This window comes from Morone saxatilis, unplaced genomic scaffold (genome assembly GCF_004916995.1).
Source record: "Morone saxatilis isolate NCDOM2014 unplaced genomic scaffold, NCSU_SB_2.0 Contig3, whole genome shotgun sequence".
NCBI classification, from domain to species: domain Eukaryota; kingdom Metazoa; phylum Chordata; class Actinopteri; family Moronidae; genus Morone; species Morone saxatilis.
The window spans coordinates 12,515,896-12,536,523 of record NW_023339873.1 but is presented as its reverse complement, the minus strand read 5'-3'; the positions used below and the strand labels follow the sequence as shown (position 1 = coordinate 12,536,523).

The 20,628-nt window shown below is 41.1% G+C and overlaps 1 protein-coding gene across 1 annotated transcript; it reads right to left on the bottom strand.

The window, feature by feature from the left end:
- Nucleotides 1–9,619: 9,619 nt before the first annotated feature.
- On the bottom strand, nucleotides 9,620–19,307 carry pkdccb (protein kinase domain containing, cytoplasmic b). The gene is made up of 7 exons (XM_035674258.1): nucleotides 18,548–19,307; nucleotides 17,687–17,818; nucleotides 15,710–15,981; nucleotides 15,307–15,386; nucleotides 14,891–14,998; nucleotides 10,998–11,174; nucleotides 9,620–10,628 (listed from the first exon to the last, which is right to left on the bottom strand). Exons 1-7 carry the CDS (start codon nucleotides 19,172–19,174, stop codon nucleotides 10,522–10,524), a joined length of 1,503 nt encoding a protein of 500 aa, XP_035530151.1. The 5' UTR covers nucleotides 19,175–19,307; the 3' UTR covers nucleotides 9,620–10,521.
- Between the last annotated feature and the right edge of the window lie 1,321 nt (nucleotides 19,308–20,628).

Here is a 20,628-nt window from a genome sequence, read left to right as displayed (position 1 = left end):
GTGAGTAAGTGAGTGAGTGAGTGAAAGAACAAGACAAGGGGACAGTTTCTATTTATAACTGATTGTTTCTGTTAGTCTGTCAGCCGGGCGGTAGTAAGGGCTTCAGCTCTTAACTGCACTTGAGGGAAATGACCCTTCACTAATGCTGAGCTGCACACACACACACAGACACCTGCACATATACATAACACATCTTCATACCATTTGTCTCCTACAACTGTACAAGCTGCGCAGCATTGTTGTGTCCACTTTATTAAATCTTTCTCACAGAAACACTGGAAGAGACTGACAAGAGGTACAACTACCTTCCTACCTCCACCAAACCTCCTCTCCTCTCCTTGCTTCTCCACATATTTCTAATTAACACTTCTGCAGAGTCACCCCACATTATTTTGATGAAACCAGAGGGGATTTTCTCCAAGTTTCCATATAAGGGCCCAAACTGAACCAGCTCCTCTTTGCAGCTAAATACTTGCTGGGTGAGCTGTCCCAGTGGAGGGCTTAGACTAAAACAGGATGGGGCAAGAAAGACCCCCTCCCATAAACACAGACACAGAAAACACACACATATGCAGACATAGAAATCCAAACAATTTACAAGCACATATGCACAGATATGCATCTCATATGTCTCTCTTGAACACAGATGCGTGCACATGTTCACAAGAGTGCTTTTGCTTACCCGTTGGTAGCCCCTCGCAGTCAGACATGGCTAGAGAGAGAAGAGGATCACTGACAGTGTCTTTGCTTCTTGTCAGCTGAGTTTCTGCAGCCTGTTCTGAATCTGTCGCTGCCTGTTTTTTCTGGTCAAACTCTCTTGTTTCTAAGCTGTCAGACTCTCTCTGTGTTTAGCTTTCTTACTTTACTTTCTATATCCTTGTCCTCTCCACTCTCTCTCCCTCTCTCCACAGTCTGACCAGTGGCCAGTGGGTATGCCAATCAAACATTGCACACTGTGCTATTGGACACTAAATTTGTAACTAACAGTCCTCCCTTGTCATACTGTTTCCCGTATATATGGCTGGCCTTCTTAGATATGATTTCATGGACTTTCTCAATGTATCTACATACATCTGACCCCTAAGGTAAAATAAAAGAAAGAAAACTGTTATTTAAAAGAAGGCCATGACCTTTTCAGAACCACTGTTGTTCTGTAATATACCTTTGCCTGTAACAGAAAACACAGTTCCTTATCCCTTGAGAGACAGGTTGGCCAAAACATTATTCCAGAAAAGCTTAGTATTTTTTATGCCAGTGATAGCTTTTGTTTCCTGTGGGGGGCGCTTGTGTCTCATTTAATAGTAGCTTATTCACATCAGGAGAAATCCTTTGTTGTCTCCAGTTCCTCAAGTGGCCTGGATACCAAGAAATTTAAAGGGTCAAGTGACTCTGTGCTCAAGACTGACTCAATTTTGACAACTAAACGTAATCTCAATGGTCTGTTTTATTTCTTATAAATAACCCAGAGGCGATTTTCCCAAGAAGTAGCATTTGCTGCCAATTTCTGCTAAATGCAGGCAGACAGGCAAGGAAGCAGGAAAACAGAAAGTTCTCTCTTTAGCAGAGAAACAAGATATTAAGAGGCAACATAAAGAAGAATCCAAAAAGAAGAAAAGCAGGGGAATTAAAGATCACAGCTTTGTCTCTCTTAAATCCTTTCATAACAGAGGAGACAAAGAAAAGTGCTTGCCAGGCACTTCATAATGCTGCACAGATTACCGACCCACTTGAGTGCACAAATGTTCCTCAGAACATACTTATGCTGTGCAGCTTTGATTAAGCTCACCGCCAACCTTTCCATACCCTCATTCTTGCATTACTTTTCAGCATACTCAGCTGACCCTTTGTCACTTGACTAGGAGGATTATCACGAGGGAAAGGTCCAGCATGTGACTGAGTGGGGTCAGATGGTAACTTGTCCAGCAGTGCCAGTGTCAGAGAGGTTAGGATTTAGTGTCAGGGACCAGGGTTATCTTGAGATTTTCGAGAGAACACATGTGATGAGATGTTGGAGGGTTTCTTGTCTTGTCTTGGTTATCTGTCCTACAGAAATGTCAGTGCCCCCTCCTCAAACTTAACACAGCACCCCAGCCTTCAAACCAAGACCAGCTTTGATGTGTGATCTCCAACTCTTGTTTGCAGAAGAGCTTGAAGGCCCTTTAGCAAACGTAACCCAAACCTTCACCCCATAAAGACCTCTCGACCTCTCTCACTCTGCCAAACAGAAAGTGGACCATCCACCACTGCGACTGTTTTCACTCAGCAGTGATCACATGCAATTTCTTCGGCTGAGGTAATATACTCCAGAGTGTCCAAAACGGTGCCCAAATGATGCTTAATTAGATTGTAAAGTAGTTTAATATGAGTTTTCAGGACTTGGATTCTTGCACTGGCTATAAACAATGCATTCAGAAGACAAGAAACTAGGTTATTGGAAGTTGGGCAGAAGCAGGAAATCTGAGAACACATTTATGGCCACTGCAATGACCTGGTTGCTCTAAACACTGCGTTCACTTAAAGTTGGTGATTTTACCTACTGGTTATCCAGTAAGCTTACTACCACAGTCAATTATGAATCTATTGCAGTAACAAGAGTGACATTATGCTACTTGTTTGCTGAAGTACACACACTCTCTGCGGGCAAGAATGACATGTCAGCAGTCAATGCCGAAACACTGATTTTAATTAGCAGATAAAAAGGCTTTATCTTTATTTAAATCCAGGAAACGTGGGCGGGACATGCTCTCAATTTCAATCATGTCACAATAAAGAGAGTGATAAGAGCACAAAAAACAGGTTGCAAACAAAAACAATCCAATAGTAATAAAGTACTGTGCATCGTAAAAAGAACCATCAGGAGCAATTAAGGACCATCAAATGGTAGTAAAAGGTAATTAAATGTTAGTTGAACAGTTTGACGACTAGATGCATAGTTCTGGGAACTTTGTGGCGTATCCTCCCTCTTGCTCTCTGTCTGAGTGAGCCTGAGATATAAGATGATGACTGATGTCAGTTCCCTTCGATAAATCAAATAAAGGGCGTGCACAATGCTGCCTTATATCTAGAGCAGAAATTACATTGAAGTGGTAGCAATAATTCTGCTGCAATTTGTCCTGAAACCAGATGGATAGTGACCATTGGTAATTTCCATCAAAGCAAGTGTGGTGTGCTTTTTATCTGGCACTGATCCGTCTGTGTAGTTACAACTTTACCACAAAATGCTGCTTAAATGTTAATGGATAATCTAAAATGATCTAATTTTATTTATGAAAGTGAGTTTATTAATATTACTAATCTCAATATTATTACTTTTATTAATTATATATATTTTAAACTTTTACTTGTTTGAATGAAGTTTGAATGAAGGGGTTCTAGATGCAATACCTCCTCCACAAATGGTTATGGATGATGAAAATATATTTTCTTTGAACATTTGAATTTGCATACTAAGCTATTGTGTCGTGATATAAGAATACTCACTGTCTGATCATCCTTCAGGAGTTGGTGGCCTCTCTAATACGTTTCCCTTTATCTTCAGTTTATCTCTCTCCATCACTGTCTCTGTCTACCTCTGACTAAACCGCTCTCTCTTTCTACAGATGTTTTTCTTTCTCTCCCCTCCCCTGTGTCTGTCAGTCTCTGTCTTCTTTAGTCGCTGTCTCTCTCAACAAGTTGCTACCACTTTCTTCTGTTCACATCCGCTCCGTGCACAAGCTTTTAGTTCTAAATAGGAGATATGACACCACCTTTAGAGTTGTAGAGTAGGTTAATTATTTTTCATAATCTCTCTCTGGTCCCCTTTACTGCTCTGTCTACTACAGCAAATTAGATGTTGTTTTCTACTCTGGCAGTGTTGAATTCAATGAATTCATTTTATTATTTAATGTTATACATTAATGGACACATTAGTTCACTGTTTTGTTTTGAGTGTTTGTTATTTTTAAGAAAATCTTCAGGTTATTTTTATATTGCACACACGCAGTAGTTACAGTTTAAAAGCCTTAAAAATAGTATTTCAAATCTCTAATAAATTAGAAGATCAGAAATAGAAATAACTAATAAATAATCATTTTAGACTAAACAGATTTTTTAAATCAAATTTAAATGTAATAAAAAGTTGATAATTTAATGAATTGATAAACCTTCACTAGTAAGATGGCACTCCATAGCCTCCATATGAGACTGCTTACTGGTACTGTAGCTGCAGCTTAGTGTTAATATAACACATACATATAAGATAAAAAGATAAAAATTGTCTGTACATATCAAAAATATAATACATTTTAGGAATTAAGACCAGTACAGGTGATGTTCAAATGGGAGTTTAATTAATTTGGATGAAAGAGCCTCCAGCCTACTTTAACAGGTCTATGATAATGATCCTCCCGTGGCAGCAGCAGTTGTGTATGCAGGTACTAATGAACTCTTAATAGTGTTAAATCTAGCAGCCTCTGAATGATTCCACTAACTGTTTTATAGCTGTGTGGGCAGAACCCTAATTGGGGACTTGTGGCTAAGAGCTCTCTTCACAGCTCTCCACAGGTTTAACAACCTGCACAAGGCAACTGAAGCTGCACTTCATTGTGCCAAAGAAGAATGAATGAAAACAACTTACACAATTGCAATTATATTATATTATTATATTTTGCTGCTTTGTTAAGTTAATTTTTAATTTTTTTTGTTACTTGGTTAAATTTAACTTAAAAAATATATATGTACATATATATTATGGCCCATTACTTTATAAGATACAAAATACACAAAAATACAACAAGACATCTAGTGATACATATAAAAAGCCATCAGCAATACAAATCTTCATGATTTCAAGTAACACACTGTATATTTATGTAGAAAAAGTGCACCGAATAGCTAAAAAAAGACAGACAGTGCTTTTTGATCGTGATAAAAGGCTTTCTTCCACATCTCCCAGGCTTGTAAATCTGCATAGCTGTTGCAAGAAAACCCCAAAACGTTTATGGATTAACAAGATTGATGAGGGGAGAATGTTTCTTTATTATGGGGGAAATGAAAAGGTCAAAATACAGGCTAAAGTTGTTTGTGTGTTTGAAGAAATTGGAAAACCCGTATCAAATTAAAAGTCCTCAAGACACAAATTCATTTAATTTGTGTATAATTCTGTGCCTCAGAGGGGGGCCTTGGTGTATTTCTGGTAGAGGATTAACTGTAGAGAAGGAAGACTTCCTCTGGCTGGGGGCAATAGTCCCCCCGCTGAGAAACGGCCGAGGTGTGACGGAGGGGATTCCAGAGCACGCAACAAAAGGCAGGCACTTTGATTTGAACAGCAGTTTCAGTCAGCACACACACAAACCACAGTTCCTGATCCTCAGCAGCCCTGCCCTCAGGTCTCAGCCAGTTGAAAGACGGGGGAAACTCCAGATGCTTCACAGCATTTGTGGGCTGTGACTTGGAAGGAGAAGGGAGCAGTGGAAGACTGGCAGGAGGAGGACACTGATGGAGGGTTGAAGTTATATATGGAGTGGAACAATTTAACAGCAGCGGCGGAGGCCTAAATTAATAGTAAAGCTATGGAAGTTTTGGCCTGAAGGAGCAGTTTCAAACAGAGAGGGAGGGCAGTGGCAGCAACGGAGGAGGAGGTTCCACAGACTCTGTATGATGGATGGACTGGTGAGAAAGAGTAGTGGGGGGAGAGGGGAGCTTCAAAAGAAAAATGGCCCAGACTGCTGCTGGGATGTGGGGGGGGGGGGGTTTNNGGGGGAGTTTGCAGGGCAGCAGAACATGTGGAGATCTCATAACCAAAAAAGGGTTTCACAAAGCTCGCAAAAACAGATATTCAGAAAAGATAAAACACTGAACATGAAATAAATAAACTATTCCAGGATTTTGTTTAGATGCTGGCTCTGATTCGGATTTTTTGTATTTCAGTTTTAGTTCATTTTGAAGCACATTGTACGGCACTACAGTACAAATCTGTTTTGCTGTATGCCAGGAAACTATGCAGTGGGTCCACGGAGATGTTACTGGATACAACGGTGAGCTATTACACCTTTCAAGATGCCTCTGTGGCTTTAGTGGTAGGCATAAACCTTTTGACTGGGGTTAACTTCAGGGCTTTTAAAACATGATCCAGCCAAACACACCCCCCAACACAGACAGGCAGAAATGAAAACCTCTCCTCACACACACCTACTTGCTCTCTCCTTCAGGGCCTGCTAAAGCCATTATGGCTCTAAAAGAGATTGTATCGGCTCCAGGCAGACAGGCAGACAGACAAATAGTTAGTTAGACAGTTAGATATACAGACAGCGCCCTGCAAACTAAGACGCCTCTGTGCTCGGGACAGGCCGGCTAAATGTCTGGCTACTCTTCAGAGGCTCTCAGGTGTGACCGGCCAGTCTCCTGTGTACTGCAGCCAAGGCAGCAGACAGGCACAGAGGTGTTCTCTGAGCCTGGAGTCGAGTGAATATCTGCTCTATCTCTCCCGTCACAGGCTGCATACGCTCCTGTGAGCAACTCAAACACAAGCCAGATCTTCTTTCCTGCAGAACTATGCAGGCTTTCAGTGAGTTAATGCATATTTTTAGGCTGAGCCAAGGTCAAACATTTTTGCCAAAGACCTGCCTGACACGTAATTTCTCCCAGCAGCTGCGGTTTCTTACATTTGATGACTAACTTTGCATTCGAATCAAAGACTTTAGCCAGACCACAAATGTATTGCAGCAGGATTTTAAGAGAGGATGATGGAGGCTTTGGTTGTTAGCTTAGTTATACATGTCTTTTTCACTGCACTAATACTGTTACATTGGTGGAGCCTGAACCCTACAGAAGAGGCCCTAATGTCCCCCTCCCTGCACTTCCACACACGCATATGCACACATACACAGCTCTTCCCTAAAATTGCTGATGGCTTGTTTTCATGAACATATATTATTTCCAGATGGAGGTCATGAATAAAACCCCACGGAAACAAGTCGGGTGAAACTGGAAACTTAAAAAAACAGAAATGGAGGGGCATGGAGCTGAGTAAAAAAAACAATCTTTCTCCTCCCCCGCTCATTCCCTGAACCTTTAGAAAAGAGCAACTTGTCAATTACACGGTTAAAAAGAGAGGAACAGTGTACCACACATGAACATGTGGACAGCAGTACCACATGATACCATGTTTCACCACAATGCACATACGAAAACATCCCTAAACAAAAAATTACTTTCATAACAAAACAAACAAACACAAAAGCTCAGAGCATCTCAACCTTCAAACCTCCACCCATATTTCCAGCTAAATAAACAAAGTCAGGGGGAAGAAAGGGAATACTTTCAGACTCAACTGAGAATACAAAAAGTGTGCTGTGAAGACCTACTCTGGAACAACCATACAACATTATGATGATTCACCAACCCCGGGCTCTCCGACAAAGCTATATATGAAGAGAGACGCATTGTTTTGCTGCGAATGTACACTATATTCAACTGAAGAGCCTAATTTATCTGTTACTGCTTTGCATTAGTGATGTGTTTCATAACATTTAAGCATAAAACAACATGTGCAAGCTACAAACGAAGCCAGAACATCCATTAGCTCTGTCATAAGGAGTGCCAAGACAAACTAGTCAGACGCCAGGCGTTTTCTTCTCCGAGCTGATGTGAAGGAGGATGAACCCCAGCTGTAACATTCAATAAATTAAAGTTCATCACTGGGAGATGTTCAAGGGGTGTGCTCTGTGTTATCAGTGTGAAGACTTTATTTGTGAATAAAACTGTCCAGTTTATTGAGTCTGACCCCTTTAACAGTTGGCCATTTCTTGAGACATCTGTGAACAGGAGAAACAAAACTTTTTAAAAGGAATAGTTAGACATTTTGTCATGTGCTGGGATCAGTAACTTCCTTCTACAACGACGTGACCTTAGGAGAGAGCCAGACTTGTCGTTTTACCTTATTTCCTGTTTTTATGTTAAATGAGAGATCCATTGGCATTAATGGAATATAATATTCACAGGTATGTTTTCATTAGAGTATAATCACATGAAAATAACAATTGTTATGTTTTCATTACCTTATAAAAAGTAATTTTTACGACGCCAAGAGAGGGTGAAGTGAGGGAGTTCCAATCTGCAGCTATATCGCTGGATGCTACTCAATCCTACACACTGGTCCTTTAAGCTAGCTAGAATTATGAATTTACCAGTCCGATAATGTATGCGAATGTTATAAATCTTCTCACCAAATAAGTGTTTTCCCCAAAACTGTATAAAAAACTAAACCAAACCAATAAGTCGGTTACAGTCTTTGTGCTAAGCTAAGCTAATTAGCTTAATCTTCACTGTTCAGGCTTGAGAGCAGTAACAGTCTTTTCTCTAAGAAAGCGAATAAGTGTATTTCACAAACCATTCCTTAAAGAAATCCAATATTGATTTTTGTTTTTAACGTTTTTATCTATCTTTTTTCTTCTATCTGCAGTTCTTTCAGTCAGGTTTTAAGTCTATTTACCGAGGCACAGATAAAACACACACTCCTGTGGGGGATTTTTCCACCACTATTTAACCAGTTCTTCTAGTCTCTCCGGCTGTGTTGGTCCAGTGAGTTGGTTTGGTCTTATCTAATCTGAGTCAGACTCCTTATCTCCATAATCAGACTCTAATCAGCCGGCTTTGTCCAGACAACAAGGGGCCAACATGAGGCAAAGAGGACCCCGAGGCCTCCCCGGTGTCTCAGCCATAAAAGTGTAATTTGTAGACTGGGCATGCCCTTTCAAGTCAGTGGTAGTATGGCTGAATGGAAAAAGAGTCACCACATTCAAACTTATCTAGAATTTGGTTTACTTTCATTTGTGATGCTTGTTTTTCTTCCTGCAATGAAAGTTAATTTGTACATTATTTTGAACAAATTCTCAAATAATATGTTGAGTATGTTTATATTAGGATTACTAAGATAATTACACAGATTTAAAAATATTTCCACTACCATCAAGCATCAAGATTTAAGTCTTTGATTTCTTCCCCCGATTTTTAACAGCAGCATGAAAAATATGTGCAGACTGGGGGATGACACATTACTAAAGTCTCTGGCTCATATCAGGACATCACTGGTATTTGGTCTGCTCTTTCTCTCCCACCAGAGACTCTGTGGCTGCGACAAGTCCTGACTTTACAAATCCTTCAGCCTGCCACCCTGCAGCCCTGCCCTTATCTCAACCTCCTGGCAGGCACAGATGGCAAGCCCATTCGTGTGCAAACCGCAGATTGAACTCTGATTGTCCTGATGACTGCCTTTGTCTTACAGTAATGCCCCCTCTCTCACCATAAGAAAGGGCCAGTAAGTAAGCTAATTTACATGTATTAATTAAGGCTCATAATGAGCTCAGCATGATGGGGCATTTGAATGCATTCCTCTGGTATTGTGCAAACTCTGCGGAGCTCCGTAGGTTTGCAGTCTCACCCATTCAGATGGGCTACATATAGATGTGGGGCCACGCAAACAGATAAAGGATTTAAAACACACACAAAACCAGGTTAGTACACACATGCAAGTCTCACCTCCCCCACTGACACACACACGCAAGTGCTAATGAGAAATAAACAGGCAGTTAGTTATAGTTAGACTTAAAACAATAAAAATGTAAATGACCACAACAGCAAGAAGTAGAAACAATACATTTATATAATTACAAAATTGTAAAACTGTACAATTACAATAAGTGAAGTATAAAAAAAAACACTGAAGTGAATAATTTTTCATTGAAAATAAAAGTTTCACCCACAAGGTGCACGTAAGCTATAATGCACAATCATGTAAGAACAATTACATTTCATTCGATCATATAAATATTTACGAACTAAGCACTATAAACTAAGTTTACAAAAGTATGTAAAAACAGACTTGCTCTGGAATGGTTTTAATCATCTTTGCTCATTGTTGATGTGTAAATGCTTACATGGTTGTTGCCATCTCATACCACAGCGCAGCTAAGCCAGGGAACCATGAAAAAACAGCCGCAACCTCAGCGCATTAACATCAAAGTGTATTTGTATAAGAGCTTGTTTTCTTTTCTCGTCCTCAGGCTTCAAACACTGAGCTGCAGCGGCTGTTCTTATTACCTCTTTGGCTTAAAAAATCCTACAACGGGGACCCGGCCTCACAAGAAAAGCCAACACACATGGCAAATAAAGACAAGGTAGGAAAAAAAACATGTTGAGGGTGCAAGGCTCTCCCCTCCTTAATTGTACCTGAAGGGAAATCCCTTTAAATAGTAGTTGGCAGCGGCAGTGAGCTGGCAGGCAGATCAAACAGTCACTGAGCAGAAGTCCTATAAATACATCACATTCACTTGCCTCACTTCAAACGCCTCCTCCTCAGCCCAGCCTCTGCGCTTCTCCTGCGGAGCTGAGCTGAGTTCAACGTGTCCGCGAGGAGGATGCGGTTCTCATCTTGAGCGCGACATTTTGCTTTGCTTCACATCACCAACTGCGTGTCATCTCTCATCCCCTCTCTGTAATGACTCCGGCTCGATGGAAGCAGGATTGGTCTGTTTGTTGTTTGTGTCACACCGTGGAAGTTTCAGGAGCTTTGGTTTTCTTCACATACACCTCTGATGTCCCATCAGGCACCAGATGACTGAAGCTGCTCCTGAATGAGGCCAGAAAGCGACCTGCAAAGCACGATGGGAAAAAAAAGAGAGGAAGAGAGCCATGTTGAACGCATCTGCAACATCAATGAAGTAACATGTTTTGACTTGGTATCGTTAATAACTGTATACAGTTCAACATTCAAAAGCTTCATGAAAAGATTAAAGGAGCAGCGTCTGTTTACCCAGCAGTCTTAGTCATGTGCCAGGCTTGATTTACTGGGTAATTATAGGTGCTAATATAGAACATTTTCAGTATTTGTGCATGAGGCTGATTTAATTTATGTAATGAGTTTTATTCAGACTTAAATGAGCTGTAAAAACATAGATGACAAAAAAAAGATACATTCCAGACAGAGGAAAATAACAGAGTTCATGGTTGTCTTTACTAACCCGTCCATGTCCTCTGTCCCGTCAGAGTGAAGCTGTTGCACTGAGAATGCGAGTTACAGATGTACGCTGCCTCTCTGGCACTGTGGACCGACAGCACGCAGCCCTGCTGGCTGTAGGATGGCCAGCAGCGGTACTCCACGTTCCCAGAGGTCCCCATGCCTCGCATCACGGTGTAATCTAACCACAGAAGAGGAGATGCCACTTCAATACATGAGGCTACTGAAAGATTTGGAAGCCCTCTCTGAGGATAAGATGAAAGTTTAATGATCCCTGAGGGGGAAACTGACACCGTGAAGCATTGAATAAAAGAGAATAAAGATAAGAACATGAAGAACAACCAGGAAAACAGGTTCAAGGTGAAAATACAGCCTCTTTGTCATGCAAATACAGAGTGCTAACTGACTCAAAGGGATTCCTAATATGATTATGATTAACAGGTTTAAAAAGGTGTGAGATTCATTAACTTATATTGTTGTTGATTATTATGTCTAGTCTGCTGGCAGTCGTAGCAACAGAAGAATGTTTAACAAAGAAAGCTTGTGTTTTATCATGATTAAAAAAATACTAAGTACTCATTGACATGTCTGTCCTGTAAAAAATGATATACATTGTGTATAGAAAAACATCTCACAGCCCTGAAATGTACCTACAAATATTTTCTTACAAAATACTTTTTTATATCTAAGCATGTACATGTTAACGTTAACCTGAAGATGAACCTTATAATTTTCTTTGCCAGTATTTATGACAAATAGTGCTCCAACTAACTATTATATTGATTATTGATTAATCTGCCAATTATTTCCTTAACTGTTTTGTCAATAAAATATAAGAAAATAGGGGAAAATGACTTTTTATGAAATTTTTACTCTTCCCAGAGGCAACGATGACATCTTCAAATTGCTTGTTTTGTCCGACCAACAGTCCAGAAACCCAAAGATATTTAATTTTATCTTAACAAGCGCAAAAGAAAAGCAGCAACTCCTCTCAACTGAGAAACTGAAACCACCTCATTTGGCATTTTTGCTGATTATTTTCTGCTGGCAGTACTAATCAGTAACTGACTGTTTCAGCAGTGACAAACACACTACTTTCTTGGTTAAACATTTAAATGCTAACCCAGAACCGTCTAAGTCTATTATGTCTAAAATAATCTCCATTTGACACCATTGAGCTTTTCTTTGACAAACTATTGCCCAGCACTGAAATATCACTCCATCCAACTCTCTCCTGCCCAACATTTGCGTTACATTCATCATTATAACATTTTCAGTCAGACGTCTTGTGGATCTGGCCTTAAATCATCTGCTACACATTAGCAGGAGCCATGAGAAAGAGGCATGCACACATGTGCCTGCACACACACACACACACTCACTAGAACAGGACAAAAGCCTTGTCTGTGAGTCCGTACGGAGGAGGCACACTGTTACAAACTGTTAACCTTCCTAAATGGCAGGAGCCGGTGTGTGTGTGGGGGTATTGTTAAGAGGAAAAAGACACGAGGATCTGCCTTCTGGGTCTGAGAAAAGGGAACAAGGAGAAGGAGTGTTTCAAGGATCCTTCTCATGGGAGAAAAAAAATGAGGCCTGTTGGGGAACTAGGCCTCAGCTGTTGAGAAGACAGAGATATATGAATATAAGGGCTTTGTGTTTAAGATGAAGGATGGGAAAACAGCCTTCCTTTTATATTATTATATAGAATATCATACAGTAATTATGGCAGTACTCAGGACCTAAATGAATCCACTCTTTGTTTTTCAGCGAACTAAATTCATACTTGCAGCAACAGCCGCTTTAAGAAACTGCATCTTTACCAGATTCTGGCCATCAACTCACAGATGATCTCAGCAGTGGAAAAGTTACATCCACATTACCAATGAATCTCCATCTGTCAGCAATTTGAAATTAAGACTTGGGAACTGATGATGTCTTTCTCACACACACAGACCAAACACACACACACACACACACACACACACACACACGCTTCTTTTATCAAGCTAGTTATGTCTTTGGCTGCGATTCTATTTTTCTCTTTTGAGAGGAGGAAAGTTAATGAATCCATGTGTTTTTTTAAATACAATTGCACAAATCTGTTTTTAAAAAAAAAAAAATGATTTAAAGAAACTGTTTTGGTAATACATTTCGTTGCTTTCTTGGTGAGAGTTAGATGAGCACTCTCACGTCTATATGTTTATATGGAGCTATTGCCAGCTGCAAGTTAGCTTAGCTTAGCATGAAGCCTAGAAACATGTGTAAACAGCTAGCCTTTACCTGTCTAACGGTAAAAGAAACAAGAAAATAAAATGGACATACCAGCACCTCTAAAGCTCACTACCTAACACATTATATCCTGTTTGTTTACTCTGTACAAAAAACAAAAAAAAACAACAATTAAATTTTTTTTGCCACACTACTTCTTGCCAGGGACCAGTATTTTCCTTCTCAAATAGCGTTAGCTCTGGACAGAGCCTGGCAGCTTTTTGCCCCTCTTACCAGTCTGCATGCTAGGGTTAAGCTAGCAGGCTGCTAGCTATAGCTGTATATTTACTGGACATATACTCTAACTCTAAACAAGAGAATGAATATTTTGTTTTACTAAAACCATGCTTTAACTGTAACTAAAAATAAACTAAACCAACTAGCTTTTTTCCAATGTAAAAATGTGCAGTTTTACAGGAGGTTATGTGCTGGACTATATCTTGGCAGGTAGCAGTAACTTCCAGAGACTTTAAACAAAGTCCCTTCAACAAAAAGACAAAACGTGCCAATAACGAGCATTTTTTTTAACTTAAAGATAGAGCAGATAGATCTGTTTCTCCCTGTTTACAGTCTGTATGCTAGGGACAGATAGCCTTACTGTAAGAGAGCGGTATTAATCTTCTCATCTAACTCTCGGAAGAAAAGTGAGTGTTTGCCAATATGTCAAACTATAAAATAAACTAGGTTAAACTTCATGAAATTAACATTACAAGGCTCTTCCTCCACCCAAAAACAACCTCTGTCTAATCAAAACCTACAATATGGCGAAATAATTTGAAAAAAAAACACAAATTTGTTTTAGTTTCTTATCACACACACTTAGCAGCAGCAGGGTTGACTCATGCCACCTCCTTGTTAAGCTGAGACATTCCCTCCTGGTGTCAGCCTCAGCGCCCAGGCCTCTTTACCCTGAATCTGTGATTAAATTCACAAAGCGCTGCTATATAAACAGTCCAGCATCTGGGGGACGGAAAATCTCACCACAGGAACGCAGCCAGTCATTCTGTTATTAATATTTCATAGAGCTGAGAGGAACGGCGGGAGGGGAAGGGGGCTGCATAGGAGTGAGTGGAGGCGAGTTGAAGAGAAGAAAAGTGAAGGACTTTCAGGGTTTATACTGAAGTGGGACGGAAAGTTTGCAAGAGAATAACTGGCTATACTCAAAAGGCGAAAATATGTGAACTGTAGTTATTTTAATATTAAGAATTCAAAAGTTGGACAAAATGCTCAGAGAAATCTCTATATGACGACCCTGAAAGGGAGAAGGACTAAACAGAATATTCTTTATGTAAAGAATAACTCAATGTAATCCCAGCACTGTTTTTTTAAATGAACTCCGACTGTGCTTTCTGAGCCAGAGACACGCAGGATTAATCCCACTTTGTTGGTCTTGTCCTCTCATTCCAGCTGCCTAATAAACCTGTCAAAACAGCCTGAGCGGGAGAAACACCCCCCTTCATTTTTTTTTTTAAAGATACAAAATGAAAACAGAGGTGTAGACTGAGTTTTCTCCAAAAAAAAAAGGGGGGGGGGGGATAAAAAAAAAGGCAAGAAAAAAGAATGAAAAGGGTCGTACAAGAGGGCCCACTGTACTTTATAAAAAGCAGCCTTCATTCCACAAGCTCTTACCTCTGATTATTGATGGAGGCAGGTTGTCCAGGTGCAGGCCAGACTTGTAGAGGAGGAGGATGTGTTCAAAGGCCTCCAGCGTTTGATTGATGTCAGCTTTCAGCTCCCCTGGACACACACAATGTATTAAATCTCCTAAAAGATCTAACTGACTACAGACATAAAGTCATACACATCCAATGTTTGTTTCTTTTCCTCTCACTGAGCTCTCCTCTCTAATCCCAGTTGTGTGATCTCAACAAAGAAAAAATTGTATACATTACAGTGTTACATGTCATGAAGCATCTTGTCAAGCTCATTAAAAGAAGCACTTAGAGTGAGGCGTGTCATTACACGACTGCCATGATGAAATGATTCGCTTTCTGATCTTCAATAGTTAACGTCGCGTCATGTCAAGACGTCTCTCTCATCCTCACCTGTTGAGTTCATGATGTGGTCTACCAGGTGTGTGAGCCCGGGCGGGGCCTGGTGAGGCAGCAGGTACGTGAAGAAATACCTGGGGCCAGGCAAAGACAACTCATTCAGAAAGACAGACAAGCCCCATCACATAGTTCCCACAGAACATGACTTGTCTCATGCTGGTGTTAAAACAAACAGTCCATAAAGCTGTCAAAAATCTGAAGGCTTTTTAAACTGAAAAGACTCCTTCTTTCCACTGAATGTACCAATTTATTCATCACACCATCAAGCTGTATGGCTTTACTATCAACAACATTTTAGGTGTCAGTTGGACCTATATTTAAGCAGTCATCCATGTAGCTACTTCATCCATCCATCCATCACACGTCTATCACGCAGTAAAACTGTCGCTTTTCTTACCTATAGGCGTTGTAAATGTTTCTCTTCTCGCTCAGGCCCTCACACACTCCCCGGGCTGAGCAAGGCAGAGTGAAATTTCTGTGTGGAAACTGGAGGGTGCAGTCTGCGTCTGTCTGACAGGAGGTTTCCTCAGCACTTGCGTCATCCAGGTCTGTGAGCTTAAGTTCGCCGGACACGGTGACAAACTGCCGGGGCTGAAAGTCCAGCAGAGCCACGGAGCCCAGAGGAGACTGGGACAGGAAGTGGAGGAGCCTGACCAGGTCCAGACACACCTGGGGAGGAGATCAGACATGCCAAAACCTGATGAGCTGAGGATCAGCAAATGCAGTCAAAGAGAAACATATTGTTCTTGTAACTCCAGAAACCTTCTACATAATTGAAATTAGTTGATTACCGTAGTCAACAGAAAATCTGTGACAATTATAATAATTAATTTGGATTTTTTCATTTTTTGCTGTTTTATACAATTTCAAATGTAATATTTTGGGGTTTTCTAATGTTGGTCAGACAAAAACTGCAATTTATGGATGTCACTTTGGGCTCTGGCTGACATTTATAATGGATTTAACATTTGCACATAAACTGCTCAGTGCTCAGTTTACTATCGAAGACGACAAAAGGAAACCAGCAAAAACTGGAAAGCAGTGAACTGTTTTGCATTTTTGCTTCAAAATGACACAAATTATTATCTAATTATCAATAATTGTTATTAATTTTCTGTTGATTGAGAACTCTAAATAAATGACTAATTAAATTACTGATATAAAAAAAGAAGTGATTAATGAAAATAAAAGTAAGTTGCAGCCCTACTTGTAGCTCCAAAAATGTGTTTACAACAACAACATTCCAACTTTTTTCATCAAATAAAACCCTTTGAAAAACAAAATTGGATTAACCAAAAAAATCTTGGTGGTCAAACTAAAAACAGACTTGTTTTGATCCTGAAAAGTGTCACACTGGACAATGTAATTAAGTTTCATTATACAGCTAAAAATGGTAAAATATAAAAACCTTACGTCTCGCAAAAACAGTGTTATTCGCTTTTAAGACGTTTCACCAACCACATTTGCAAGCCATTTCCTGAGACTGTTTTTATAGTACTATTTAAATCCTATAATAAAAACAAAAAGAGAAAATAAGTAGGCTACTAAAGGCAAAATAAAGGCATTAGCCACGCACTGACAGAGCATGAAATGATCCTGTCACACTACAAACATAGCTCCAGTGTTAGGTAATGCTCCGAGTCTCCTGGACGTCACTTGGTGGGATCGAAGCGCTGTAATAACAGGCCTGGGTGAAACCAAACACCCCTGGATTACTGTAGCCTGCGCAGATGCAACGTAGCTGAAAGGGGCCGAGCAGCTCGAGGGGGGTATTATGAACGGCTATTTGGGTGATGCAGCAAAATGAGGCCCATGGTTGAGATGATACTCGCAGGCTGTGATGTTACTTTTGCTAATCCAAATCCAAGCATGCATGCTGTGACGTATTTTTTTCTCTCTTCCACCCATTCTTTTCTTTCTCTTTCAAACACATCCATGCACGAAGACACACACACACACACTTGGATCCCTGGAGTGTAAATTCAGCCTCTGTTGACTCCCACTGTGAGCATACCTGTGATGGGGGTTGACTTAAGCTCTCTCTGGGTGTGTGTGTGTGTGTGTGTGTGTGTGAGAGTGTGTGTGAGAGAGGGATGAGATGACATTCCAAGCCTGCAGTGGATTAACTCCAGGACCCATCTCCATTCCAGCCACGGCCTGATCAAATACACTGAGGGACAGATGTCGGACCTCCAGGAGTTTCAAATGTCTGCCTTCCTCATCTTTCAACCTTCATCTCTCCTGCCAGGAGGAGCAGGAAGGCTCGCAAACAAGTTACAAGACCTTCAGCCTGGCAGTGTGCAGTGTAGCGTAAAGAGTAAAATGACATGAGCATGTGTATCGACAGCTGGAAGTGGGGAATAACGTGCTTTACCCTGAATCTGTCCTCCCAGGGACTCTGGAGCAGCTGGATCATCTGGAGAGGATTCCCCTGCTCCAGAATGACTGTGACTCTCCCCCCCTCTACTCCTCTTCCTCCCGCATCTCCTGCACAGTGACCTTTGAGCTGTGGAGGGGAGAATAACTGTGGTTAGTCAACAGTCAATTAGAGCAAATGGTGTTTTAACTCGACAGAAACAAGTGAAAGGCTAAAAGTGTCTGAACATAGGGCTAAATTAAGAGGACATGATGTTCTGCCAGCCATGCTCTCTGCAGCTCAGACTTGTGACAGTGAAATCACATTAGCCCACAGGGGAATGTGCTGTGTACACTTGTGAAATTAATAATTCGAGCTGTTGGACACACACTTCCGTCACACGACTGCTGTAAGAAAGTCATCCGTTTGGTTCAAAACTAGTTCTAAATTGAGACATAATGGTTTGAGTGAATAAGCACTGGGGGTTTCAGATGCAACCAGGGATAGTAGAGAGGACAGAGGCACATTGTCTGCTCCTGCCAAACTGGACCCAAAAGGTCAGAAGAGGGTCAGTGAATTTAATTTAATTACATGGGAAGGTCCTGCAGAGCCAGTGAGGCCTTTCATCCAGCTCAGTGTGTGCGAGACAAAGGAAAATCTGAGCAGTGGTACTTGTATTATGGAAAATCTTAATATGAATATTCCAGCAGTAGTTCCAGTGTTCAAAAGTGAGCTTCTAATGGCCTATATTATTTAACATCGCAATAAAATATATTGTCTGTAATGGATGATAAAGACATTTGTACCTGAATCTTAATTTTTTCTGTATAAAAAGTCTTGAGATGTATGCAAACAAGGCAGGCAGAGGGAGCACTTTACCTTAATGACGTTTGGATGCCGCAACCTTTGCAACAGGACTATTTCCTTCTTCAGCTTATAAGAAACGAGTTCGCGGCAGCCTTGAGGATCTTTAAAATCCTCCACACACTTCCCCATGTCTATGCCCTGCTCGTTGACGAGTTTTAACGCCACGGGCTGACCTCCGGCGAGATTCACTTTGACAACCAGTTTGGTGTATCCAGACCCGAGGATCTCCACCGCCTGCATGTCCACCAGAGAATCACAACCCATTTCATCCATATGCGCTTTCCTGGTGCCATGCGTGATCTCATTCCACAGACCGTAATCCAAAATCGAGTCTAGCGCTTGATCATGTTGGGAAGAATGTCGGCTCTCCCCGGACAGTCCGTTTTCATCAGCATCATCATCATCATCATGTGGTAAAAGTAGCGGAATGATTTCTTTGCGCCTCTCGTTCAGTTGGTGGATCAACGCCCCGCGGAGCGACGCAGACTCCCCCTCATCACCAGCAAGAGTTGCGTTGGAAAAGTGAGATATTCCAGCTCCGAACTGCTGCACGCTGCTAATCAAGAGTGACACCAAGATAGAAAGAACCACGAAAGCCAGGAGGGCAGCCGCGCGTAAAGAGTTGCCCATCCCGGGCATTTTCCTCTCCTGGCACGGCTAGGCAGGCTCGGACCTGACGACCGCTCGCTCCAAGTGAAAGGGCTCCCGACTTTTCTGCAGGAGAAGTGATCAGCTCCTTGTTTCCACCTCCCCGGGAACTCCCTCTAGAGGTGTGTCCTGTCCGCTCGTAACTTTACACCCGTTGAACAACTTCGCAGGAGAGCTCGACCTCATGTTGTCACTCAATCCGCGTGTCAAAGCGCTCTCCGCAGCTGATTTTACAGCCGCAATCAGACGGCTGTGGTCACAGAAATACATTCAGTGGGCGAATAATAAATTACATTTCAATTAACACAGTCACACCAACAAGGAAAAATAATCTAAATCTTTACATTTGAACTTAGAGTTTGATTATAAAATAAACCTTTAAGTCATTTTAATTATTATCCTCATTAATGTATTTCAAAATATGAGCTATGGATTGTGTTAAAATGTTGTTCAACATAAACATAATGACAGTTTGCATGCTCCTGTGCGTTTTACAGTATTATGGAGAGACAGATGGACTGCTGTCACCTGCACAATCTGACCAACAGGTGGCAGCAAAACACCTTTTTCTCCTCACTCATGGACAATCCTTTCCAGAAAATTATTTATTACTGTTCAGAAACATTGCACAGAAACACATTACTCTGCTCTTTGTTTCCACGCAGTCTTTTATGGCGCATTGCCCCGCTGTAGCTTTATTTATCCAACTGTGTTTCACAGCTCTTGAGGCAGCAACTGAAGCTGTAATGAAGTGTTTCCCTTCGCATCACTACTCACTACACAGAGATCTGCCACAGGAAATTACTATGGCTGTCACCTCTGTACCAGCCAGAAGCCAAACCCCCTCTCCTCAGCCTCTCATTATATGTGTGTCTGGTATCCAGTACGTGCCTGTCGGGCTTTGGGTACGTGTGTTATTTGGGTGTTGTGTGTGTGTGTGTGTGTGTGTGGCAGGCTGAGCAGTGTAAGTTAATCAGTGTCTGAAGTCAGCAAGGCATTAGCCATGTCAGCTGCAGCACAGGCTGTTCAGAAAGCTCCATGCCAACCACCAACACAGCAGGCCTTTGTTGAGTCTGACGACAATATTGCACATAAACACTTGAGCATGAAGATTGTAAAGAAAGTCTAAGCTCAAAGGTCCGCTTACTAGCTGTCGGAGCTTTCAGCTGCATCCTTTGAGCATAAAGGATAAAGCATGTAACAGCTCTGGATCAGTCAGGTGAGACGCTTAATCAACCCATTTTACTATGTATGAATCAGTTTTAAACATCATGACTCACTGAAGCACCAGTAGATATAAATTAGGCTTCATTATTGAGATGAAAGTAAAGATATCTCCCCCTCCACTGTCTCTGCTTCTCATTTAAAACCATGAAAGACTTTTATCTCTCCCACAAAACTTTCTTACACCCTCCTTTTTCCCGATCTTTGCCTTTCTTCCAATA

Bases quoted from the DNA above. Each gene is read 5' to 3' on its own strand.
- pkdccb (XM_035674258.1), bottom strand. From the start codon at position 19,174: ATGCCCGGGATGGGCAACTCTTTACGCGCGGCTGCCCTCCTGGCTTTC. The intron at 15,387-15,709 runs GTAAGAAAAGCG...GCCTGGCCCCAG, and splicing joins AACATTTACAACGCCTATAG to GTATTTCTTCACGTACCTGC. The intron at 11,175-14,890 runs GTAAGAGCTTGT...TTCTGTGGTTAG, and splicing joins GCCTCCATCAATAATCAGAG to ATTACACCGTGATGCGAGGC.